Source organism: Bos mutus, chromosome 2 (genome assembly GCF_027580195.1).
Source record: "Bos mutus isolate GX-2022 chromosome 2, NWIPB_WYAK_1.1, whole genome shotgun sequence".
Lineage (NCBI taxonomy): Eukaryota > Metazoa > Chordata > Mammalia > Artiodactyla > Bovidae > Bos > Bos mutus.
In genome coordinates this window covers 131,378,903-131,406,122 of record NC_091618.1, presented here as the reverse complement: position 1 = coordinate 131,406,122, position 27,220 = coordinate 131,378,903, and the positions used below count along the sequence as shown (strand labels likewise).

General features: G+C 37.0%; 1 protein-coding gene across 1 annotated transcript in view; it reads left to right on the top strand.

Moving 5' to 3' along the window:
- WDR33 (WD repeat domain 33) overlaps positions 1-27,220 on the top strand; it is a 109,795-nt gene that overhangs the window by 46,985 nt on the left and 35,590 nt on the right. The window contains 6 exon segments of the mRNA XM_070359878.1: positions 800-1,027; positions 2,323-2,391; positions 2,963-3,067; positions 5,302-5,397; positions 5,528-5,679; positions 7,374-7,471. Coding sequence (XP_070215979.1) covers positions 824-1,027; positions 2,323-2,391; positions 2,963-3,067; positions 5,302-5,397; positions 5,528-5,679; positions 7,374-7,471 — 724 coding nt within the window. The 5' untranslated portion in view covers positions 800-823.

Here is a 27,220-nt window from a genome sequence, read left to right as displayed (position 1 = left end):
TGCTGTCTCTAGTTGGGGCTGCTGCTGCTGCTGCTAAGTCGCGTCAGTTGTGTCTGACTCTGTGCGACCCCATAGACGGCAGCCACCAGGCTCCCCTGTCCCTGGGGTTCTCCAGGCAGGAACACTGGAGTGGGTTGCCGTTTCTTTCTCCAGTGCATAAAAGTGAAAGTGAAGTCGCTCAGTCGTGTCCGACTCTTCACGACCCCATGGACTGCAGCCTACCAGGCTCCTCTGTCCATGGGATTTTCCAGGCAAGAGTACTGGAGTGGGGTGCCATTGCCTTTTCCCTACTTGGGGCAGGCAGGGGCTATTCTAGTTGCCGCGCTCAGGCTTCTCATTGCAGTGACTTCTCATGGCAGAACACGGGCTCTAGGGTGCGTGGGTTTCAGTAATTTCAGCACATGGACTCAGTAGTTGCAGTCCTTGGACTCTGGAGCGTGGGCTCAGTAGTTGTGGCTCACAGGCTTAGTTGTCCCATGGTATATGAAATCTTCCTGGACCAGGGATTGAACCAGTGTGCCCTGCATTGCAAGTGGATTCTTAACCACTGGACCACCAGGGAAACCCCTACAACAAATACTTATTAGCACTTAATCTGTCAATTGACCTTTTTTCAAATTGTAACTGGTTTCTGCCATTAAGTCAAATTGTTCGTTTTGTAAATAGGTTGACTAAAAGCTAGAAATGATGCATATTAGAAAAAGGTACAGGAGTGTAAAAAAATGTTCATTTAAAAATGTTTTCTGGTAGTGTTACAGTGCTGACATATTTGTAGTGAAAGTACTTTTTCCTTTCCCAGGTGTCATAGAACGAAAACATCGCCATGGCTACAGAAATTGGTTCTCCTCCTCGGTTTTTCCATATGCCAAGGTTCCAACACCAGGCACCTCGACAACTGTTTTATAAGCGACCAGATTTTGCACAGCAGCAAGCAATGCAGCAGCTTACCTTTGATGGAAAACGAATGAGAAAAGCAGTAAACCGAAAAACCATAGACTATAATCCATCTGTAATTAAGTATTTGGAGGTAAGTTCAGTTAATGTGCTTTAGATGACCAAACTTCGGTTTTTTAAAAAGAAGAAAAGTTTTAAAATGTAGGGTAATGAGTATACCTGTGTTTTTTGCATTAGGCGGATGAAATAACATTTCAAATGAGGCCAGTAACCTCAATTAAGTAGAGTACTGGGTGGGTTTTTTTTTCCCTTTGAATGCATGAATAATTTCAAAAAATTTTAAAGACACTAGTTTAAAAATACACTTTGTTCTAAAGGTTCACAACATATATCAGAGTACTTTTGTTCCAATTGTAAAGCACTCATTAAACTTGTAGTGTATGTAAAATGTTAAGAGATTACCAATATAAGGATATTTGTATGAGAACATGTGTTCAGAGTAGTGATGTGTGTGTCCAGTACGCTGGACTTTTCAAGGCCCTCAAGGAAAGGGCCTCTGTTTACTTAGAGGATTGAGCATGTGCTACAGTCTTGTCGGGTGAAACTCTGATACGGCTCTGATAGGGCGTGTGAAGGCAGAGTAGGGGTCTACCTAAGCCTGGGTCAGCTTGACACATCTCCCCGTGAGTTCTTCATTTATCTTAACCTTTTTTAAGTCCCTTTGCTTTTTATTACCATCTCCACTTTAATCGGGTTTTGGTCTGTTTTGCTTCCTATGAAGAAAATTTGTCTGCTTTTCATTGCTGCTGCTGTTAAGTCGCTTCAGTCGTGTCTTCTGTGGACTCTGTGCGACCCCATAGACGGCAGCCCACCAGGCTCCTCCGTCCATGGGATTTTCCAGGCAAAAGTACTGGAGGGGGGTGCCATTGCCTTCTCATTACCTGAGACAAATTGCTGAAAGACCTATATGCCTAATTTGTATGTTGCAGGGACTTAGCAGAAAAATATTCATTCAGAGGTAAAGGTAGATTAAGGCTTTTTCAGATGTTTCAGTTGAAAAACTAGACTAAGAGAGTTTGGGAGGAGTTAAGAAAACCAAGACCAGGATAAGAGGAATTGTTTTGTGCTGAGGAATTTGAAGGAATTGGGAATGTCTGTCTATGAGAATGTGTTGGGGTCACCAGCATCTTGGATGATTGGTTGGGCATAATATGAGCAAAGAGAGGAAATTCTAAACAATGTCAGTAGGAAAAGGGGGAAATCTCTTAAGATAAATACTATTATCTATGTTTTAGAACATAGTGAAAAAGTTTTATTCTTCTTTTTCCCCATTTGATGACAGCTTACATTCTGTAAATATTTACTTAAGTTTCAAGTTGAGTATAGACTATATATTGATTGATTGATTGATTGATTGATTTTTAACAGAATAGAATATGGCAAAGAGACCAGAGAGATATGCGAGCAATTCAGCCTGATGCAGGTTATTATAATGATGTAAGTATAAGATATGTCATATTTGTTTAATAAAAACCTCTTTGCTTGGACCTAGGAACTATGAGATCTCTAATGTAAACATGGACTTTTCTTTTTACATTTTTTTTTTAATAATTAAAACATTCCTGAAAGGATAGTGTATCTGCATAAACCATGTTTTTTTTTTTAACCTGCATTTAAATTTTTCTTTTAATCTGATAATGGATGAACTTTTGATTTGGGGCTTAAAGCAATGTCCAGCAAAAGGTTGCACTGCCTAAGAGTCCTTATAATAGAGAAGTTAATTTTAAACCTTGCTTGTTATGAATATGTTTAAGTGTGTTGACTTTGAGAAGTAATTTGGGAAATCTGGCCCTTGATTTTATTGTTTATTTAGTAATAAATAATAGGCATTTAACTTTCCTGTACTTTCATTTTCTTCATTTGATTACTATAGACTAATATATTACAATACTGTCCTGTATGGTCCTGAATTTGTCTTTAAATGTTGAAATAATTACCTTACCATGTCCCTGGTTTATACCCTGTGCATGATCAGAAGCTCTTTAAATCTAATTCTCTTTTTTTGTAGCTGGTTCCACCTATTGGGATGTTGAATAATCCTATGAATGCAGTAACAACAAAGTTTGTTCGAACATCAACAAATAAAGTAAAGTGTCCAGTATTTGTTGTCAGGGTAAGTATTCTGTTTGATACTTTTTGGAAAAATTAATTTTGAAAAATTAACCTGCAAATATATTTAATAGGACAAAGAAAATGAAGCAGTGTTTAAAATATATAACTGGGATAAAAATCAGTATATTGCTTTTATTTTTATTTTGGACTATCCAGTTTATCTATTATATCCACGTTTAGTAAGGTAGTACTTTTGGATTGCTTTTATGTTGCAATTTCTGTAGAATTCTCTCTGAGCTGGCCATGGATATATATTGCAGCAGGTGTCTGACTTGCTCTTGAATAGAAATGTTCTGTTGCAGTTGAGAGAACAGCATCTCAAGGTGAATCAAAACTCTTAGGGTTACTGGGAAGGGAAACACCCAAGAAGAGCTGAAGTCCAAAGGTAGACCATAGTTGTCATCGGTGAAGGTACATTGTGGGTACTCAATACATTTTCGCTAAAATTTTTAAAATATAATATTAAAATAAACAGTACATTGACATGGTTCAGATTATTAAAATTTGAAGGATTTGTAATAAAGAAGTCTTCCCATCTCTGTGTCCCAGGCATCCAGCTAATATTCCTATAGATGATAGTATAATCTTTTTGTGTATGTGTTTTGCTAGTAAGAAAGTACTTGTTGGTTAGCCGTATATCAAGTCCAGAAACATAAGATAGTTAATAGTCAAAGTTGAGTGAATAAGAATTGAAAAAATAATGGGACAGAGGAAAGACATTTGTGGCAAATGAGCAAAATAAGCAGGTCTTCTTATTAGAGAGGTGTGATAGACAGCCCAGAGAACTCAGAGGGCTGAAAGAGATGCTGGCTTCAGCTCCATACAAATGTGACAGTCAGTCAGGCCTCCTCTTTGTTTCGGAGGCCTATTACAGTAGAAAACATTAGAAAAGGAACATTATTTGAATGGCTTTTGTGTTAGTAGAGCCAACCAATTTGTAGTGTAATTTTGTATGGCAGAGGATTTGGTGAAAGGAGTATGATGTGCAGCTAATTTTAATTTCTCATTAACATAACACAGAAAACCTTTTTGAGGTGAATAGAATCTGAGCATTCCATGTGCTGTATCTCGTTAGATGGGTAAATTGCTCATTTGGGAATCAAGCTATAAGGTCTTAGGAAATTTGCACATAGTGAAGACAAGTCCAGATTACAGGCGTTAAAGACATAAAGACTGTGGGTCCTGTGTCTACAGGGTGGTAGCCTGTAGTCTTTACTGAGTTGGGATCCATAGCAGATAGCAGAAACTAGGAAAGTAGAAGGGTTTTTTAAAATGATATCAAAATCGTGATCTTCAGGTAAGCAGTAAAAGGCTGGCTTGTCATGTGTATCTGTGTAATTTACCAAATAAACTTGATTTCATATGTCTCATCCTATAAGCACCCTTGTATTTTTCAGCCCTGTGTCACACTTTTTACGGGGGAATGTAGGATTGTTGTATTGATATTTCTTGTGTTTACATCTATGGAAAACGTGTGTAATCTGTCATAGAAACTTGAAAATAAAAGAAAAAGTACGTTGTGTTTTGAGTTGATAAGCATATGCCACAGATTCCTTCAGAATGCAGATTGTGACGTTGAAATACTGGGGTACTGTTAGTCATGCCTCTGTTGTATTGCTTTTTTCTTGTTTGATGCTAGATTAGCATGAGACTTGTCACTGCTTGATATTGTGAATGAAGAAGAACTTTATATGTATTGTACATTTAGTTTCCAGGAAAAGTTTGATAGCCTTGATTTCCTTAAATTGATATTTATTGTTATACTGTTTTGTTTTGTTATTTTCATAAAACACTGGTAACTTTTCTGCCCAAAGGTCCACTAGCAGCTGTAATAAACCAAATCTTTCACTCATTCAGTCTCTGAGTTTTTCTGGTGACTGACGATCTTATTTATTAGTATGATGATCTTCCATGTATTCTAGAAAAAGTAGATCTTCAGATATTCTGTTTTGAAATGCTCTTTAGGGTGCCTAGGTGTGTGTAACTTAACAGGTTATTGTAATGCACTTACTCTTTTTAATTTACTTAATGAGCCAAGTGCTAGAGTTTTCCTTGGACTGTGTTAATTTCTTTTCTGGCTAAGTATTTGCTTATAAATCTGAGCCATATTCTGAAGTGAAAGTATTGTCCACTTAACGTCAATTGTTGGATATTTTCTAAAGACTTTCTGAGTGTTTTAAAAATTAATTAAGGTTGTGGATTTGTGACCTTGTATAATGTCTTTTTCTTTCCCAGTGGACTCCAGAAGGAAGAAGGTTGGTCACTGGAGCTTCTAGTGGGGAGTTCACCTTGTGGAATGGACTCACTTTCAATTTTGAAACAATATTACAGGTAACAGTAATCATCAGATGGTAGCATCATTCTGTGTTACTGGCGTTTTAAAACTTATAATTGGACAGATCATTGCCTTCCATTGTATTGTCTTTGATATGATGTTTATAAATGTTTTGTGTTTTCACAGGCTCATGATAGCCCAGTGAGAGCCATGACTTGGTCACATAATGACATGTGGATGTTGACAGCAGACCACGGAGGATATGTGAAATATTGGCAGTCGAACATGAACAACGTCAAGATGTTCCAGGCACATAAGGAGGCGATTAGAGAGGCCAGGTTTATACACAATATACCATTTTCTGTAGTCCCTATTGTCATGGTTAAATTATTCTCTAAGTGTATTCTGGGTGCAGAGATGCATGGGTTCTGTCAGATTCTGGGAAACTTTTTGCACCCTATAAACACAATATTTTTCTTTGTTTTCACACATTCACCATTTTGCTGGCACTTTTCTGAAGTAGTGTTGTCCCGATATGAGCCTTTGCAATATGTTAGAGATGTATTGTCTGCCGCATTTTGCACTGGTTTTCTCTTTTCATTTATGGTTAATAATGTGTATACGTTATTCATTTTTATTACCTACTATGTAAGATAAGAATATTTAATTCCAAATAAAGAATTCAGTCTTTAATTATACAACTGAATAAAATCTAAAGCCTACAGAAAACACCTTCAGAGTTCTCACAAAATACAAGAAAAAAAAGGCTTAAGTGAAGACCTGGTTGGCTTGGTTATGCCACGACTTCAAAAGGAAAGTATAGTAGGGCTAAAAAGTCTCCAAGTAACTCTGGATGTGGCAAACATTAATGGATTAATGAGCGGGTTCTTTCAAGCTTTGGAGCTGTGAGCAGACCATTGTCAAGAAGACTGTAGGACTTTCCTTCTGATTCATTGTTGTTGACATCAGTAATGCAAATGTATGATAAGTGGGAGTTTAAAATATTTTCATTAAGTTGTATATTTTTACATATCAGTGAGATATGTATAGTAGAAATGGAAAAGAAAAAGTTTCAAAAACAAGCTTGAAGAAATGCTGCAGCTTCAGAAGAAAGCTAAGCAGCGTTCTTTATGGTTGTGCCACCCACACGAGGGAGGAGGTTGACATCTTTATAGAAACATCGTCCACTGTAGTCACTTGTTTCTACTTTCAGAATCTTAACAAAGACTTATTGGATAAACACACATCTGCAAAGACTGTGCCTTATTCTCCTGACTATACACTGAATTTTCAAAAGTGGTCCTTTCTTAAGCATAAGGTTCAGAAGTTCAGGGGCGTTCTTAGAGTTAAATGAGAAACTTGATGGTCTTTTACAGGGAGGAAGAAATGGATCCCTCCTTTGCAGCATATTCTTTGGCTTTAAACAGTCGGCATGTCCCCATGTTAGTTTCCTTCAAAAAGTGTAACATTCATGGGATAACTTGCGTGAAAAGAAGGTGTGAACATTTTCCACAAACCTTTTACATAAGTGAGAAACATCATATGAAGGAATGTTTTAACAACTAGTCTTAAAACAGCCTGCCTGAAACTTTTCAGCTTATCATTATATGAAGTTCAAAGCAGAAGCTGATGCTGGTTTTTTTTGAGCAGTATTCCTATGTGATTTTAAAAGACTTTACAGGAATATTGCAAAGAGAATTTGTTTAGTTCTATACTTAATCAGCTCTATGTTTTCTGTTGATACCATAGGAAATACTGTACTGTGGGGAGTCTGGATAGCATTAGTACTAATAATACCCTCATTAAGTTCTCTGAATATTGATGATTGAAAACTAAGAAGCAACTACTGTGAATTATTCTTTTGTTGAGATAGGTTGTTAGCTAACAGCAGTCTCTTTAAGGCCCTTCACGTTGGATGCTTCCCTCTCCTGTTTATCGCGCAGCGCAGTGTTTTATTTTTCCCTGTCTGAGACGCGCAGATAACCTGTGAAATGCTGACTTCTTTCCCCTGCTGTGTGTCTTCACGTAACAGTTTCTCACCCACGGATAATAAATTTGCTACATGCTCTGATGACGGCACTGTTAGAATCTGGGACTTTCTTCGTTGCCATGAGGAAAGAATTCTCCGAGGTACGTGTCCTAACAGTACTGATTGGAATATTTAAATAGGGAAGGCATTTGTGGTTTAAATCATCACAGTACCACAATACCAGCTTACATCTTCATTCAGTTGTTTTACATACACACCATCTCAACCAGGCTCTTTAAAGAAACCTGAACTCTTTCTGGTTCACAATCACTTTTTGTCTATTTTTACTATTAATATTTTGAGCTATAAATTAAATACACACACATTTCCTGCCTTGTACCCAGGACGGCTTTCTCCAACATATTGACGCTATAATTTTATTTATATAACTCACATTCTTCTGACATTGCTTTTTCAATAGGCATTAACCAAAGTCTCAGTAGCTACACTTCTCAATATTGGTATTTCTGAAAGGAGGTGGTTTTTCAGTATACCACATTTATACTACATGGGCCATTTGTTACTACATATTGGCGGGATTTTTATTTACTTTTATTGATTTCATAGTTATAAACTAACATCTGTGAATTACTCTATCCTAGAAAAGAAATCCATATTTTCACTTGGATTAACTTAGTTTTCTAAGATGGGGCTGTTGAAATAACTCACAGTAGTACATCAGCACTATTGATGTGAATTTAATAGTGTTAGAGTTAAGGAATTAACTGTGTGTTTTATATATTCAATATAAATATTGACACAAAAAACATTTACGTACATCTTGGTTTATTATTAACTAGGAAGGTAGTTTCCTCAGGTATTAACGAAGAGTACATTGTCTTCCATACTCTTGATTCCATTATGCCATAAAAGTATCATCTTCCTCTTACACATACATGCGTAGAGAGAGAATGGGTGCCACAGACATTGCGTGTCAAGAAATTACTATTCAGAGATTGCCCTTTTTTGTTCAAGAGTTGGTAGAGTGAGTTATCTTGCTTGACTTGTTTCTCACACCTTTTCAGAGTTTTATTTACAGCATATAGAGTTTATGCTTTCTAGACAAGAAGTTTAGTGTTCTTGATATTTAACCCGTATTTCAAGCCAGTGTATTTTTTAATCACAATTTTTAAACATTCCTGGCTTTACACATTTTGTGGGTTTTATCCACAGTAATGTATTGTGATAGCTAGAATAAGGATATCATACCTGTCCTATTGAAGGGGTATACTCAGGATGAGGTCATAATATTGACAACCAGAAACTAGATGGAGCCTTTGAAATCATCTAATCTGCATTCTTTTATGGATGAGCACCAAGACCCAGGAGATTAAGTGAAATAGTCAAGGTAAAATAAGATCAGAGCCAGGACTAGCTTCCTATCACTTGACACCTATCCTAATTCTACTATGAGAAGTCTTAGCTGTTAAACAATGATAGCTTTTTCTAGACTTTGAAAATCCTAAGAAATATAGAGGAAACCAAATAATTTTATGTATTGATGTAATTCTAAAGGATCAAAACCATTAATTTTACAATGGCCTAGACTATAATAACCATGAAGTCTGATATAATACGACTATGCATCTTGTATTAAATAAAGAAGAAAAACTAATATAAGATAGTGTCTTTAACCCCAAGTGCCAATGAAGTGTTTTTCAGTTATATTAATGAAACTATTTCTAAACAGTGCTTAAGAACTTGATTCTTCTGAGATTTAGAGTGTAAGTTAGGTATTAATTAGCAGGTAAATATTTTCAAATTTGAGTCCAGGTGAATTTGGATAAAATTACATGAATGCTGAATCATAACCTGTTCTTCATATAGCTTAAAAAACAGACCAATATCATGTCTGTATTAACTGAGAGTTGAATTTTATATTTGCTGTGGGTATTCTTTTTAAGTTTTTACTATGAATATTTAAAAATGAACAAAAATGCAGTGAACCTCCATGTGCTTTTAGGATCAGTATTGTAGCTTACTCATGTTGTTGTCTTCCTGTAAACAGTGTTATATTTGGTTTATGGTCATGACTGTTTTCTTAGTACCTTAGTGAGTACATAAGAAATAGAAATACAGTCAACCAAGTTAATTATACCACCTAAGTAGTACTTCTGATAGTGGATCTGGTGTAGTGGATGGGTTGTTAGGGTCTAATTATCTGACAGAAAACTATCATTCCTCATTTTTCTAAATTTTCTGAATTTTAGACATGATTATAAAGTAATGAAACCAGTGTTGTTATAATTTTCCTATTCACTTGGTGGGTTTGGGATCAGGGCACTATGGCACTCAAGTTGTCTCAAGGGATGAGGTGAAATTCTTAACAAAGTGAAGTGAATTTAATTTAGTTCTATTCATAGAAAATGGAATCCCCAAGTTAAGCAAATAGGAGGCTTTTAAAATGCCTCTTGCCCTTTATGAAGGTGCGATAGGCTCTATGACGTCAGGCAGGTAAGCACACTTCCACGGCGTGTTAGTGTTGTGCATCAGACCATCACCTGGGATTAAGTTAAGGAAATCCAACAACATTTTGATTGAAGGGGATATTTGTGAGCACGTAGTCCAGCTGTTTATCGAATACTTTCCCACATCACTCCCCCAAACCATTTTTCTACTCACAAAACATTTTTATTGATACAGTATTTACTATGCGTGCGTGGTTACTCGCTCAGTTGTGTCCGACTCTTTGCGACCCTGTGGACTGTAACTCACCAGGCTCCTTTGCCCATGGGATTTCTCATGCAGGAATACTGGAGTGGGTAGCCATTTCCTCCTCCAGATGATCTTCCTTACCTAGGTATTGAACCCGAGTGTCTTGCATTGGCAGGCAGATTCTTTACCACTGAGCCACCAGAGAAGCCCATACGATATTCACTACCTCACATGAACCTCTCAAAAGAGGTTCAGTTTTATGTAGCTCTAATTTTCAGAAAGTTCTTTCTTTAAATCAGAAGCCTTCTTTCTCATAACTTGTCCTGCCTTCTGGAACACAAAAAATTAAATCTGAACTCTTCTACATGGCAGCTCTTCAAGTATCTGAAGACAGCGCTCATATCTTCTTAATGTCTTGTAGCTGTAAGCTTACAGGATCCCTGTGTGTGGCAGAGGCCATTATATGGTACTTTTGAGTACAGAATTTACAGTTGCTTTTTAGTGAGTGTCCTTACTGAGATTGTTCTTATGCTTCTTGGAAAAAGAAGACGTTACACAAGAGAAAATACTCAGTATTTTTAATATTTAAATGAGCATCGATCTATTGTCAGATTTGCTACTTTGAGGTTGTCGTATTTGTTCCATAGATGGGAAAAGGACACACTTGTGAAGCTGAATATATTGCAGCATTGAGAAATACTATGTGTATGCCCACCCATTTCCAAAGCATATGCAAATCAGCATAATTTACACACATTTATCTTTCTTTTCTAGTATGAATTACAGCACTCAGTTTAGGGACTGGGATTAAAACAACCTTTAAGCACCAAGAATACATAAGTCTAAATGAGCCTGTAGGTGTTTATGCACTTGACTTCAAGTGAAATAGAGGCATTAAGATCCATTTATTAGTGAGCATATATTGTATTCATGCTATCATAGGTAGAACACATTTTTAAAAAATAAAGTATGATGTCTTCCTACCCTCATGCTTCTTAAAGTTTATTTTCACAAACTTAAAATGTTGGGTATTGGGGGAAAGAGTCAGTGAGAGTCTTAGAAGTGTGCTTTTATCAATATAAAGTTAGAAACAGATCATTTGTGACTAAAATGAAAATAAGAAAGATTGGAGATACAGAACCAATAAGAATACTGTAGTTAATTTTAATTAGAAGTGAAATTTTATTTTTTTGTGCTTAGTTGTATCTGACTCTTAGTGACCCCATGTCTGCCAACATAATATATACTAAAAAGAATCCAATTTACTAGCTTTAGTATGAATTGTTTTACCTTCTTGATTTTAGCAACAATAACTGACACATTACACTTATTCTAAGTAGTTCATTTAATCTTACCATTACCCCTATGCGATAAATATAGTTTATTCCACGTTTTAGAAAAAGTGAACTTCCCCAAGGCCATATAACTTGTAAGAGGTGAGGCTCAGATTTGAACCCCTCTCAACTCTAGAGTTCATACTCTGAAGCGTTATGTTAAACTGCCTCTTTTATGTTTTAAAAGTATCATCAGCATAGATGTAATGTCTTCCTGAGCTGTGATGATCAAATTGTAGAATAAAGGTTTTTGTAGGGAGAGAAGAGAAGTATTGGGTAGAGAGAACTGTAGATTCTCAATTTTTTTTTGCCATTCTACTTTAAAGCTGTCCATATAGGGTATAGGTTTTCAATCACACAGAATAGTTCAAACTGCAAATGAGTTACAAGCTATATACTGGGTTAAATAAATAAACATGAACATAAGGAGTTATACTGAGGCTTACTCAGGAGGTAAGATCTGTTTTCAGTTTTAAAATACACCATTCATGGAGAGGAAATGAACCCTTGAGTACACACAGCATAAGAAAATAATACTGTTAGTATTTTTGATAAGTCTCTGTGTATCTCTGCCTGACTGAATGTGACTGTGGTTCTTTAATGAGATAAGCCCCTCTGCGAAGATCTTTTGGTTTGGCAGTGTGTTTCTGAACTGTGTGAAGAAATATTTACAAAGTCTTGAGTGTTCAAAAGTCTCTGATGCTTTTTTATTGGTAATGTTTTATTTAAAATTGGCAAACCATGAAGTTTGCGATTAAGGGACCTTAATGTATTTGTACAAAACATTCCACAGAATCCTTTGTGTTCTCCCCAAGATGAAAAGCAAATACTCAGCTTCCTTTAAAATAGCCTGTAGCAGAATAACCCCTTTCACTAACATAGCATGTTTTAATATTAAAAGAACTTAGGGCACATCTTATATAATCGTCCAGTCATTCATGTGGGCCCATAAATATATTGGTTGATAACCTGTTTTCCCTGTGTTTCCTTATTTTGAGGAAGCGTTTATTGAAGGCTCTTTTCCCCCTGCTCCCTTGAACAGACTGGATCATGGTATGTTTTCCTACGTAAATAATTATCTGAGTATATCATGAGAGGGAAGAAGACTTAATATGTATGTCTAAAGCAAATTATTTGAAGAAATTAGTGTAGTAGCATCCTGAAATATTCATTTACTATGGTCCATTCATGTTTTACAGTATCATTTTAGGTTTTTATACTGAGCTTTGTTTTAACTATGTACTTATTTAAAATATTGCACATATGTTCCAAAAACTTGTTGAAAATAGATCTTGGCTTTCTTGGGATGCCAGGGCTGCACACTGTTACAGTCATTCTGTTTTAATTAAGAGCAATTTCCAGACATTCTTTTGTGTATAGAGATTCCAATTTTTTGACAGCAACAGATCACTATGACTTGTCATCTAGGCAGTCAGTTTTTATCTTTGCATTTAATAAATATTCTGTAATTGTCTGCTTCAGTTTGAGTGAGGCTTAAGTTTTTGTTTGCCAGTGAATTAGTTACCCTCTAGAGCTCGGCTGATGAAGATTTGTATAGTTTTTAAAATTAAAATTCAGGACATTGGAAAGAGCTGATAAAAGTAAAGGTATAGTATGCTTTTGGCATCTTCATTTTCAGTGGGTAGATCCTTTAATAAAAATAGTATAGGTAAAATATGGTATCACCACAAGTAAGTTGTTTGACAGTGAAGGAGGTTAAGTACCAAAACAAATATTGTTTTTTTCATAGTCACTTTCTTTGTTCACTTTTATTATGTATCTGAAAGCCATCTTAAAATTTGATTTAAATCAGATCATGGGAATTTCTAAGAAGCACCTACAGTGGTGTGATCTCTTTAGTTATAAGAGACTAAGAATTTCTGTTTAAAGGAAGAAATGGTAGTTTCTTGGTCATTTATCCTTTTTTTTTTTTAACAAATCGTGTCATAAAATAGTCTTAATTTGTCCAAAACACACTATTATGACTCAAAATCAATCTGCTGAGGCTTCTTTTTTTTTTTTTTTCTTTTTCAGTGAATATATTTTAATATAGTTCTCTCTGAGAGAACTTTACCTTCTTAGCCTGGTTTTAGAATGTCACATTACTTGCATTATCCCAGTGAAGTGTATCTACCTTAATTTGATGTTTTTAACTATTGAATTGGTTTCTAGGGAACCCCAGGAAGGGCCCAGCCACCACAAGACGCCTTTGCACAGGGATTGGCAGAGCTCCTCTAGCAGTGTGCAGCCCAGTGTGCTGCTGTGTGATAGCCCTGCCCTGACTGTGCATGCCTCTTTGTAGTTCTCAACAGGCAAAGGTACAGACATGGTGTTGAGATCCAATTTAGGTTATATAACTTTAAAAGTGGCTAAGTTGCTGCTGTTTAAATCATAAGTGTTCTGCCACATTAAAACAGTTAGGAAGTACTGAGGGAAATCAAGATGAATGCAGACCAAGTCTGGGCCAGAATACTGGAGTGGGTAGCCTTGCACTTCTCCAGGGGATCCTCCCAACCCAGGGATCAAACCCAGGTCTCCCGCATTGCAGGTGGATTCTTTACCAGCTGAGCCACAAGGGAAGCCCAAGGATACTGGAGTGGGTAGCCTATCCCTTATCCAGCGGATCTTCCTGACCCAGGAATTGAACCAGGGTCTCCTGCATTGCAGGTGGATTCTTTACCAACTGAGCTATCAGGGAAGCCCAAAGAGTATTAAGGTGAGTCCAGGAGACTTCGTACCTGGGAGCTCAATATTTTATCTGCAACAGAAACTTCTTGTATAAAACAAAAGTAATTTGTGATAACAGAAGTCACCAAAGGTTAGAGCAGTTGGTCTTAGTCCTGTAAAGCCTACTAATTGCTTTTTAAAAATTGTTTTACTCTTCTGAAATGAAATTTATTGATAATAACCCATACATATAAAACTTTTTTTTAAAAAGGTACCAGTGCACATCCAAATAGACTCTGAGAAGGAAAGTCTTTACAGAATGCTTATTAAGGGACATTACTGTTTCCATTGAAAACCAGTGGTTTGGAATAGAAATAGGTCATGCTAAAACAACCCTAGTTTTATAGAATTACCAGAGGGGGAGATAAAGGAATTGTTTTAAACCATAGTCAGTCTTTTGAATTAATCTGTAGGTCATGGTAGATTGTGGCATTATAGCTGCATGACTGACTGTTATTTCCAGAAAAGTTCATTGGATATTTGTTACCTGTGAGGCATGTATGCAGAAAGTGCTGCAAGATCCTTTACTTGGCCTCTCTCCTGTTTAATATTTTTTATTAAAGATGGCTTTTGCAAGTTAACAGGTGATTCACAACTATAAGCAGAAATTCTCATCTAGAATGGATAGTGTCATCTTAAACCTTGTGAATAGAATATTATTGTATAAAATTTTAATTAGAGATAAATGTGAAGTTCTGTATTTAGATTTTCCGTCTCAATTCTGGAGTTTACTAGATTGGTATATGAGAGTTCATATAAAAATAACCATGGGTTTTAGCTGATAGGTGTGAATTCTTGAGGTGTCATCCCATCCCTCACTTGTAAAAAATGTATGTTTCAGAATGATATGAGTGTGTGTGTTTAGTCTCTTTAAGTCGTGTGCAACTTTTTTGTGACCCCATGGACTGGAGCCCATCAGGCTTCTCTGTCCAAGGGATTTCCCAGGCAAGAATACTGGAGTGAGTTACCCTTTCCTTCTTCAGGGTATCTTCCTGACCCATGGGAATCAAACCCATGTCTCCTGCATTGCAGGCTTTGTAGTTAGATTTTGTGACTGAGTCACCAGTGAAGTCCTTCAGAATGATGGGGCATAGTTATCATGGGAGATGATTAGAATGGAGAAGGATCTGGAAATCATGAGGAAAAGTACAGCGAAGTTTAGTATTCAGCTTGGACAAGAGAATCTGAAGAAAAATTTTGTCATCTTCAAATATTTAAAGGCTTTTGTATGGGAGTAGGATTGGATTTGACTGTGTGGATCACAATAAACTGTGGAAAATTCTGAAAAAGATGGGAATACCAGACCACCTGACCTGCCTCTTGAGAAACCTATATGCAGGTCAGGAAGCAACAGTTAGAACTGGATATGGAACAACAGACTGGTTTTAAAGAGGAAAAGAAGTACGTCAAGGCTGTATATTGTCACCCTGCTTATTTAACTTCTATGCAGAGTACATCATGAGAAACGCTGGACTGGAAGAAGCACAAACTGGAATCAAGATTGCGGGGAGAAATATCAATAAGCTTAGATATGCAGATTATACCACCCTTATGGCAGAAAGTGAAGAGGAACTCAAAAGCCTCTTGATGAAAGTGAAAGAGGAGAGTGAAAAAGTTGGCTTAAAGCTCAACATTCAGAAAACTAAGGTCATGGCATCCGGTCCCAGCACTTCATGGGAAATAGATGGGGAAACAGTGGAAACAGTGTCAGACTTTATTTTTCTGGGCTCCAAAATCACTACAGATGGTGACTGCAGCCATGAAATTAAAAGATGCTTACTCCTTGGAAGAAAAGTTATGACCAACCTAGATAGCATATTGAAAAGCAGAGACGTTACTTGGCCAACAAAGGTCCGTCTAGTCAAGGCTATGGTTTTTCCAGTGGTCATGTATGGATATGAGAGTTGGACTGTGAAGAAAGCTGAGTGCCAAAGAATTGATGCTTTTGAACTGTGGTGTTGGAGAAGACTCTTGAGAGTCCCTTGGACTGCAAGGAGATCCAACCAGTCCATTCTGAAGGAGATCAGCCCTGGGATTTCTTTGGAAGGAATGATGCTAAAGCTGAAACTCCAGTACTTTGGCCACCTCATGCGAAGAGTTGACTCATTGGAAAAGACTGATTGCTGGGAGGGATTGGGGGCAAGAGGAGAAGGGGACGACAGAGGATGAGATGGCTGGATGGCATCACCAACTTGATGGATGTGAGTCTGAGTGAACTCCAGGAGTTGGTGATGGACAGGGAGGCCTGGCATGCTGCAATTCATGGGGTCTCAAAGAGTCAGACACGACTGAGCGACTGAACTGAACTGAATTGAGGATTGGATTTATTGTATATAGCTCTATAAAGGAGCCAGGGAGAAAATTAGGACATCATCATGTGTGCTAAGTCACTTCAGAAGTATCCAACTCTTTTCAACCCTAAGGACCCTTTGCAACCCTCTAGGCCCCTCTGTCCATAGCATTCTCTAGGCAAGTATACTGGAGTGGGTTGCCATGCCCTCCTCCAGGGAATCTTCCCAACCCCAGGGATTGAACTTGGATCTCTTACGTCTCATGCATTGGCAGGCTGTTTCTTTATCAGTAGTGTCACCTGGGAAGCCCTAGGACTTCATATGTGGAGTTAATTATGGAAGTTTTTTTTTTTTTTTTTAGAAAGATAAGATAATAGGCTATTATGTGAGCTATCAGGCTTTCCTTTGCTGAGATTTTGCCATGTTTAGCTTTGCCAGCTGTTAGGGAGATTTGAGAAGGCACTGCTTTTTTCAATTGGATGGTTCTATTTGAAAATAATTAACCTGGATTAGATTGTCTGTTTCCTGTAGTTTCTTGTTTTAAGGCAGACCCAAAAGCCTGAAAAGTCAAGCATGTGGATACATTTATTATCAAGGGTTAAAATGGGTAGGGTAAGTCCCATGAGATACTGCCACTTTGCTCTAAAAATACTTTTGGTAAGACGGTAGATCATTTAATTAATCCTATTATTTGAAGTAGTAAATAGAGCCTCAAAGCCACCTCATGTTTTTAAAGATATTTAAAAGTATTTATACTCTTACATCATTATACATACGTGTATACAGTAAAATATACAAATCTTAAGTTTACAGTATGAGGTATTTTTACATACTTAAACATTCATCTGTAACTACCTCTTAGATCAAGATACAGAGTATTTTCAGCGTTCTAATGTTTCCTTCATGCTTCTTTTCCCCCTATGCCTTTTATTAAGTAGTTTAGACTGTCAAAGATATTTTCATTCAATTATTTTTCCTTTTTTCCCCACTATTATTTTGTCGATTTGTAGTTTCTGTCATCTCACCTTCTCTTGTGTATAGCTTTCTTAATTTCCTTTCCTTGATTTGTTTCTGTAGCCTTTTGAAAATGTCTGTTTACTTATTTTGATTTTACTAGTTTTTCATTTTTACTAATTTTTCATTTATTAGTTTCCTGTTACATAATAAAACTTAGTTTATAAAGAGATAGTATTACGTATTACCACAATCACAGGCTCTGGAATCTGAATGTTGGTCACAGTTTTAGCTGTTAGCAGCTGTGTGAGTCACATTGCTTTGGTATGTCCTCGTGTATATAATGGGGATTAATAATAGTGCCGACCGTACTAAGCTGTGAGAATTAAATGGGTTAATTCAGAAGAAGCACTTAACTAGTGCCATAACAAGTGTTCAGTGAATGCTATTTGTCAGGTTCAAAGCCAGTTTCAGAACCTGTTTCCCTAGCTCTGCCTAGTTAAGCGCAAAAATGGTTGTTTCAGAAGTGTATTTTACTTGTTAAATGTTTTTCAACCATTGTCATTGGTGTTTCACTAGTACAGGTTTTATTTACAGGTCATCCGTAAATAGGAGTACTTGTTTAAACACAGTTGTCATGATTTTCTAATGTTTTCAGGTATAAAAAACTCAGCACTTAGAACTGGGTTTTCTAGGATCTCATATGGAAACATTCAAGGGATTCCCAGGGGGCTCAGTGGTAAAGAATCTGCCTGCCAGTGAAGAAGACACAGAAGATTCAGGTTCAATTCCTGGGTCAAGGAAGATCCCCTGGAGGAAATCTTCCCACTTCAGTATTATTTCCAGAAGAATCCCACGGACAGAGGAGCCTGGTGAGGTACAGTCTGTGGCATCGCAAAGAGTCAGATGCGACTGAGCACGAACACATGAAGACACTTCAAGGTTCTGTTTTTGTTAGATGACCTGAGTGTCTAATGACTACCCACTGTTCAAGATTCTGTGCTTGATTCTTCTGTGGATACATGGCACGATCTTTACACTTAAGCTGCATTTTCAACATTTCCCTAGTTTTTATTTTTTCACATGTTTTGTAAATTGGCCTAGTCCCATGGTGAACCAATTCAGAGTGCTGAATAACTGAAAAATAACTGAAGCTATTCAGTCTTCACTGTTTATCACATTGCAGTAGACTGTGGTAATTGGTGTCTAGACAGCTTCATCAAGACAACATTTATTTTTCTCTGGGAAAAGAACAGGTATTTTATGTAATGACCAAATTGATCACAGTTTTAAACTTCAGACTCCATTTAGCAATGTAATAAAGTTGGGCGAGCTAGTGATAGCCCCAGTAAAATGTCATTTTTTGGTCATCTTTGATGAGTAATGTGACCAGCAGTTAAGTTAGAAGTCTTGAATATTCCACATATTTTTTTTTGTCACAGTAGACAAGACTTAAACACAGAAATCTAATATCATCTGTCTGGGCTTCCTGATCATGTTCTGTCCCTGTCCCATCCAACTTGGCAGGTGACAACAGACTGGCTGGGGTAAGGCTTATTTGCTGGGTAGGAGCTAAATCTTTATATAAGGTGGAGCAGATATGGGCCCAGCTGGTAAAGTGAGCCAACAGCATGATGTTATAGGACATACTAGATGGTAAAGAGCATTGTAAGTTCCATGATTTATGAATGTATACCCTGCTTCCCTCTTGAGGTCGTATAGTACAGTGCTCACTTGTAATGTTCTCTGTAGGCCCTGTCGTGTTCTTTCCCAGCTAATGCCTGTACTTTGGGCCTTTCCTAATGACTCAGACGGTAGAGTCTGTCTGCAGTGGGGGAGTTTGATTTGATCCCTGGTTTGGGAAGATCCCCTGAAGAAGGAAATAGCAACCCATTCCAGTATTCTTGCCTGGAAAATCCCATGGAACAAAGAGTCTGGTAGGCTACCGTTCATGGGTTGCAAAAAGTCAGACATGACTGAGCCACTAATGCTGGATAGTAGGCCCTGAATGTTTTGAAATACTTCAACCAAAAGTTTTGTGTTTTTAATATTTTACATATTTTTTGTAATGGTCAAGTCAGGTCATTTTATTTAGTTCTCAGAGATTTAGGAAAACTATTTGATTTACATAGTTTTCAAGTGGCTTGTCAATCTAATTTTTGAGGATATTTTTAGTTTTACAGATTTAATGTTTTAATATATCATACAAATATAAATCACCAAGGGTGTTCTGGGTAAAAATAAAAGGTTTATTGACACAAACATTCAAGAGTATATGCTAGGCAAGTTATTTGGTTTATTAAATTCTAGCAGAAACATCATTAAATGTTACATAAATGTTACTGTAATTAACCTTTTCAATTATGTGTTTTAAATGTTTTTCCCTTTATATTTTGGACCATATTTTTAAAAAGGAAAAGTTTCTGTCATCCCACCATGAGGAAATAAGATGATACAGTTCTGATTTGGGGAATTGGATATTAGAAATTGAAGCCTGTGGTATGATGGGTATTAACAGACTCACTATGTTAGAGGAGAATTTTAGTCCTGGTGGAGGCTTGCCAAGGACTGTGATGCTTGAAAGGGACAAGGCTTGGCACTGTTGTTAAGGTCTAGACTGTAAAAAGAATAGTAGTCAGTATTGTGATGTTTCCTTCATCATTATTTTACAGTCACATTTGAATAAATGTGTTAAAATCCAATGGGTGATTAATCCACATTTCTTGAAAGAATTAAATGTAGAAGAGATTTACAGAGGAGGTTGAATTTAGCAGAACAGTCAGCCTTCTTGGATTACTTCTAATACTCTGGTACAAATGTTGGTGGAAGGATATAAAACTAAATAAAATGTAACATGAGTATTTACCAATACTCTCTAAACATTGTGGACTCATTTACCATGTGGACTCAAGGGAGACCACAAGCTTCCTTTTCCTACTGTAAGTTAACACTGGCATTACATGCTTCTGAACATTTTTTATTGATACATAGAAGTTGTGGTTTTTAACTGCATGATCCCCTCAGTTCGGTTCAGTTCAGTCGCTCAGTCATGTCCGACTCTTTGCGACCCCATGAATCGCTGCACGCCAGGCCTCCCTGTCCATCACCAACTCCCGGAGTTCACTCAAACTCACGTCCATCGAGTCAGTGATGCCATCCAGCCATCTCATCCTCTGTTGTCCCCTTCTCCTCCTGCCCCCAATCCCTCCCAGCATCAGAGTCTTTTCCAATGAGTCAACTCTTCGCATGAGGTGGCCAAAGTACTGGAGTTTCAGCTTTACCATCATTCTTTGCAAAGAAATCCCAGGGCTGATCTCCTTCAGAATGGACTGGTGGAATCTCCTTGCAGTCTAAGGGACTCTCAGGAGTCTTCTCCAACACCACAGTTCAAAAGCATCAATTCTTCCGCGCTCAGCTTTCTTCACAGTCCAACTCTCACATCCATATATGATCCCCTCATATAAGTGTAAATCATTGCTTGTCCTGCTTGTTGAGTAACTGGGTATTCATAGCCTGCAAAAAGTAAATCTGACGAGGGGAATCAGATTGTAACGCGTGTAGCACACGGATAGACGGCAGTGGTGGTGAAGGTGTTTCTTCTCAACCAGAATGCCTACACAGTGCACGTTCCTCAGGAACGACGTGCCTTTGCAGACAGCGACTTCCATGTTTGAGACCTCCAGACTGAAGTTCCTGGCATGTCTTCTGTGGCCAGGGAGGACACAGTAGACACCTGGGGAACTGCATGCACTCACCTCTGTCCCCAACCCTAGACATGATAATCTTCCAGTTTTATCTGGAAAGTAAGTAATGGGTGATTTTTTTTGTTTGTTTTGGTATATAGGGCTTTTTTTTTTTTTTTTTGAAAAGCAAATTTTATAGTTGACAAATTAGAAGATATTTTGTTTTTTCCTTTGGTCCAGAAACTTCTTTTTTATTATTATTATCCTCAGGTTCTTCAAGACTTAATAGTTTTTAACTTCTGTGTTAAACATACAGTTATGAGTAGATTAACTTTAAAATATTTTTTGACAGAATTCTTATTTTACTGTCTGTAGTAGATTTGGTTCTGTTATAGAAACTTGTTTGTTCTAAGTTAGCAGATTAATTCTTACAAAAAAAACATTCAGCTGCGAAGAGAGAGTTTTGCGCACATTTAAAAAAAACGTTCAGTGAGAAAGTACATATTAAAATCTTCATTTTCTTCTCATAGCTAACCTGTTATCCAGGTCTTTCCAGTAGTTATGATGAGCACTGTTGTGTAAGAAAAAAGCAAGCAAGAGTTATTTTCTTTCACCTTTTCCTTATATACCTTTGGTTTTATTGCTGTGTATTTCCATGGGATCCTTGGTTTTAAACTGCCTTTGAATCTGGATGTACGCAGACACTTTGCACATGCCTCTACTTGAAATGACTCTTGATAAACTCCTGTTCATTCTCCTAAACAGCTTGGCTAGATGGGTTTCTCCTATGCCTTTTCAGTATGACTAGCAGTAATACCTGCTTTTCATCTGAATTCTTCAACACATTTTAGCATGGTTTTGACATTAAAAGCAAAATGGAAGAAATCTTACACCAAAATCATCCAAAGTGGCCTTCCTTAAGAATAATGAAATGAGTATTAATACTCATGTTTTAGAGTGTTTAATACCCATGTTTTAGAGTCATTTTGTAACCCTAGAAGACTTAGTCTGTTTTTATTCTGCAATTAGTATTGACAAGTATACCTGCAGTCAGAGACCACCAGAAACATACTTGTAGTTTAACAAGTTTGTTTATTACTTGTCACAGCAAAGAACATAGGCCTTAGGGAATTTGAGGTGTCTCAGTAAGAGGATCTTATGAAGATTATATTATAGGCTTTGGACTGGATCATTGGGACGAGGGTTTAAGGACGTGAGGGCTGTCATTCTTTTAGCATAAGAGAGACGTTTGATATTTTGTGCTTTGTGCAGGACCTTATTTTTGTCTCACCTCATCATGATCTCAGAATGACTTAATTTAATAGATGTTTAGTGAGATTGTCCAACAGAACAGAATGGTTTAGCTGTAATTGTCAGATCAGTTTGTAATAACATTGAGGCTTAGTTGTGAGCATTAGATTAGTTCTCAGAGGAAGTGACTGCTCCGCCCCCCCGCCCCCTGCCCACCATAGCTTTTAAGTCCAAGTGGCCTTTGATTATGTAGGAACCAGCTGATGGGGAGGCCAAGATTTAATAGCAGTGACATATTTGGTCTGTCACTTGAACAGGCTGCGATGATATTGACAGGGACATTTTTATAAAACAGCAACTGGGAAGCTTGCCAGTTTTCAGCTGGTTATAAGTAGTTATAGGTTTCCCCCACTATCCTAAAGTAGGACACAGCTTACGAACAGATGTACAAAATAAATTGAGACAAAGCATGGATGCTTACGGTTGCAGTGCACAGCTACCATGGCTTGATGCAGAGATGCTGAGTGTAATTCCCAAGGAAAGAGCTTGATGGCACCACTTTCGTTGTTCAGGAAGACCACTCTTCTATATTGGCTTTCCTGCAAAACCTGAATGCTTTTGCCTTTTTTGTAAAAGCAGAAATCCTCTTTGGATTTCCTTCTGTCAGCATTTTTCACAAGTTGAGGGTCTGTTGCTAACCCTGTGTTGCACAAGCCCTATCATGCCGTTTTCCAACAGCATCTGTTTTTAATTAAGGTATGTACACTGTGTTTTTAGGTGCACTGCTTTTATACACTTAATAGACCACAGTGTGTGTGAGCACAAGCACTGGGACACCAGAGGTTCGTGTAGTTTGCTATATTGTGGTGTTCTAGAATCAAACCCACAACATCTCTGAGGTATGCCTGTACTAATGTAGGTCTTTCATAAAAGTGAAGCGGTGTAAAGTGAACTTTGGAAAAGCAGGGGATACCTGTAGTGGGTAAAAACATGTTCTTTTTAAGAAATAAGATCAATACACTTTTATTAATCTCTCTGGAATCCTAAGGGTTTACTCCACTAAATTTAGCATCTCATATTAGCTTTTTGTACTTCAGGAGTTCTTTCTTTACATCTGGGAAGAATCAACTGTCTGTTTTCTGAATTGTCTGTGTTAATACGTAGCCATATACATCAAAGGGATTGTAAAGGTTTTTAAGACTTAAGGACACTGTTTGAAACCTTACAATTAATAATTAAAATAATTGTAAAATTCTTTATGAACTCTCAAGGCAAAAATAAAAGGACCATGTTTTTCATAACTCCACTCTAGTCATATTCATTGAAGGTCACTGAAAAGAAATTTATATTTATCCGTTTATTCATTCCTGTTTTCATGAGCAGTACAAGTGATAGCTGGAGATTTTTAGTTTAAAAGCATCTATTTTAATATCTTCATATATATCCTAAAGTAAGCACTGCATTATTTTTTTTTCCTCTTCCAAGTGTTTTTTTTTTAATATATTTTTTTATTGAGGGATAATTGCTTAACAGAATTTTATTGTTTTCTGTTAAACATCAACAAGAACCAGCCATAGGCACACCCATGTCCCCTCCGTCCTGAGCCTCGCTCCTGTCTCCCTCCCCATCCACACTTCTAGATTGTTGCAGAGTCCCTGTTTGAGTTCCCTGTAAGCACTGTGTTGTTATAGTGCAGAAAAAAGTATCACTCTAATTCATGAGGTAGTTCTTACAGGTTTGCAGTTTTTAAAGTGGTAACTTTTTAAAATCAGATATTTTAGAACATCTTGTGCAAGTCTAGAGGTAATCTTTTTAAAATTTGAAGGTCTTCAGAACAAAATTGCCTCCTAGGAAACTGCAGAATAGGCTTTTTCTGTTGTATTTTACCTTGAACAGTAAACTAAGAGTATTTGCCTTAACACTGAATCTTTTTATCATTTGATAACAGCTTAGTAAGTTTTAATACTGGAAAAGTTAGGTTTGTAATTAAGACTTTATTAAAAGTATAGAGCACATTTGGGTAGTGTCACATGATAGAATTCAAAATGTTTAGCTCCATTAGACAAGCAGACACATTGTAGGTAAACTAGTCTCTTCATGTGATATCACTAGTTCTGCCATTGGTGTATAGAATTTTCCTATAGATAAAAGAATATAATCACATTTTGTCATTAAAATCTTCATGCTAGCTTTGAATGTTTATGAGAATCTCAAAAACCTTTAAGAAAGAATTTAGATTGCAAAACTTTTGACATCTTGATGCTTTTAGGAGAACACTAGTAGCATAAAAAATATGGTTGATTTGGACCAAACTAAGGATGATAACTTTTCAAAATAAGGTTTTTTCTTAAAGACCATTAAACATAAAAAAATGTATTTAAAAAAAAATGTGTTTAATCGTGGTTTTAAACACTCTATAATGAACTATTTAGATTTTATTTAATAAGTACAATAAATATTTTTGCATGGGAAAGAGTATTCCAGAGTTATCACAGATTTCAAGATTGATAGGGAACTTACTATGGTACCATTTTTAATCTGTGTGTAAGTTACATGTAGATGCCAGAATATATCTCCTTGTAATTTAGGCACAAAGGTTTATGATATGTTCTCTTGATTTAAAGTAACCTTGATTTAAAGGTTTTATAATTTATCTGGGCAGCATCCCACTTTCATGATCTCCACAAAATTGACTCTACTGTTATTTACTGTAACCAGTAGATTTGCGTTTATGTTTTCTTTGTAGCTGTCCACTTAACAGAAGTACCAGAATAGTACAAGTACACTATGTCTTTTCATAGTCAATGATGTGTGCAAATCTTATTTGTAATGTCATTTTTTTCTATAAAAAAACAGAGGGGTAAATTCTCTGCTATGTGTATTGTTACCTTTAAAATATAGGACAGTATAGTGTAATTGCTATTTCCAGTGGTTAAGGGACAAGGAAGAAGAAATCATTAATGTTACTGAACCTCCTTCTAGCTGTTCCAAAATTCTGGGTACACTCACAGTTTCTACTTGGGCAGTCTTCGTTTTTCCTCCAGAGTACCTTAAACATTACTCACTTAAGAGCAGCAGGTCTGGCTTTGAATCCCAGCTCTGCTACTGGGCAAGTCAGTCTCTTCTGTATGTGTTTCCTCCTCTGTAAAGTGGGGCTAATGATACCTACCTCACAGGGTTGTTGTGAGGGTCCCAGAAGTACACAGAAGGCACTTCTCATGTTGTAGGCTTGAAGCAAATGTTTGTTGCTTAAATCATATATGTGCTAGGAAAGATGGGGAAAGCGTGGAGGATATAAAGAACGTAACATTTAAGTTAATTTGATTTAAGAGGAGGTTGAAATTGATTAGGAAAGATTAAATAAAGGGTTTATTTATGAGGCGATTACTAGATCAAGAGTTGGGATGGGTTATATAAGATTATCCTATTTCGGTAGTGATTCTTAGGTTTAGAAGTGTCATTGATAAAATTAATTGTATTGTAAGCCATATTTAAATAAATAACATTCTACTGAAATGGAAGTATGACTTATTTTTTGAAGCTTTATTTATATAAGTCCTCATACTTTATTTCCACTGTCATCTTAGAACCACAGCACTACCTTAAGGCAGTTGTTCACTTCCATTATTCCCCAGGCACTGTGTCCAAAGTTCTGTTTTTTTCCTTTTTTTGGTTGCTTGTTTGGCTTTTGAATAGATACTATATTTGAATCTTTCCTGAGAATCACTAGGCTTCCCTGGTAGCTCAGCTGATAAAGAATCCGCCTGCAATGCAGGAGACCCCGGTTTGATTCCTGTGTCAGAAAGATCCCCTGGAAAAGGGATAGGCTACCCATCCACTCCAGTATTCTTGGGCTTCTCTGGTGGCTCAGCTGGTAAAGAATCCTTCTGCAATGCGGGAGACCTGGGTTCGATCCCTGGGTTGGGAAGATCTCATGGAGAAGGGACTAGCTTACCACTCCAGTATTCTGGCCTAGAGAATTCCATGGACTGTATAGTCCATGGGGTTGCAGAGAGTCAGACACGAATCACTAGCTGGTTTTTTGAGTTCTGGTTAGGTAAATTTATACTTGGTGAATATATAAAATATACTGAGATATTCCATAGATACAGCAGAATATTCTGTCCCAATCTTATTACTACTAGGTTTATAATATCTTGAAAAAATATAAAGGCCAAAAAAATGATACATCTCTGTGGTGTGAGTTATTTGAGCATTTTAAATAGACGTTTTACTTTAGATTGAAATCACATTCTCCAGTTTTAGAGATATTTATATAACTGTCAATGTGGTCACATTATAAGTCCTTATTCTGTTTTTCTTCAGTCTTTGATTTTCTCCTTTTATTTTTGCCTTTTCTGAAAATTAGTAAATGAAAAGTCATTCTTCAAGCACAGTAAGGTTGAGAAACCTTCATTCTGCCACATTACTTTTATTTGTGTTTGGTGTGATGGCTGAAGATGAGAATTAAATACCAGAAACTGAGAACTGCGTGGTCCCACACTCCTCACCATCACACTGGTCCCACAGAGTGCAGACAGGCGGTGTTGCTGCAAATACCTGGCTAACCTACGTTTTCTCTCTGGGAAACATTGATGACTCAACTTAGTGTGACTGACTGGCAAAGAAATACATAAACTGTGGTTATGCATTTACACAAGTGTGTTCAAAATACAATCAAGAGACTGGAGCCCACTGTCAGTATTTACCTTTTAAGAGGTGTCCTCACTAGTTAATATGGGTTTATGTTGACTTTTCCACATCTTGTCCTGTCACCAGAAAGATTACAAATGATGAATACAAATTCAGGCTGACTTCCTAACACTTACTGAACCTACATGTGGATATCGTTTGCAACCTTGGCTTTGTTAGCCGCACCATTCCCTAACCAACCAGGCTGAAGACCACATGCAACATTACGATGCATTTTTTTCCATCAGTTGTTCATGGCAACA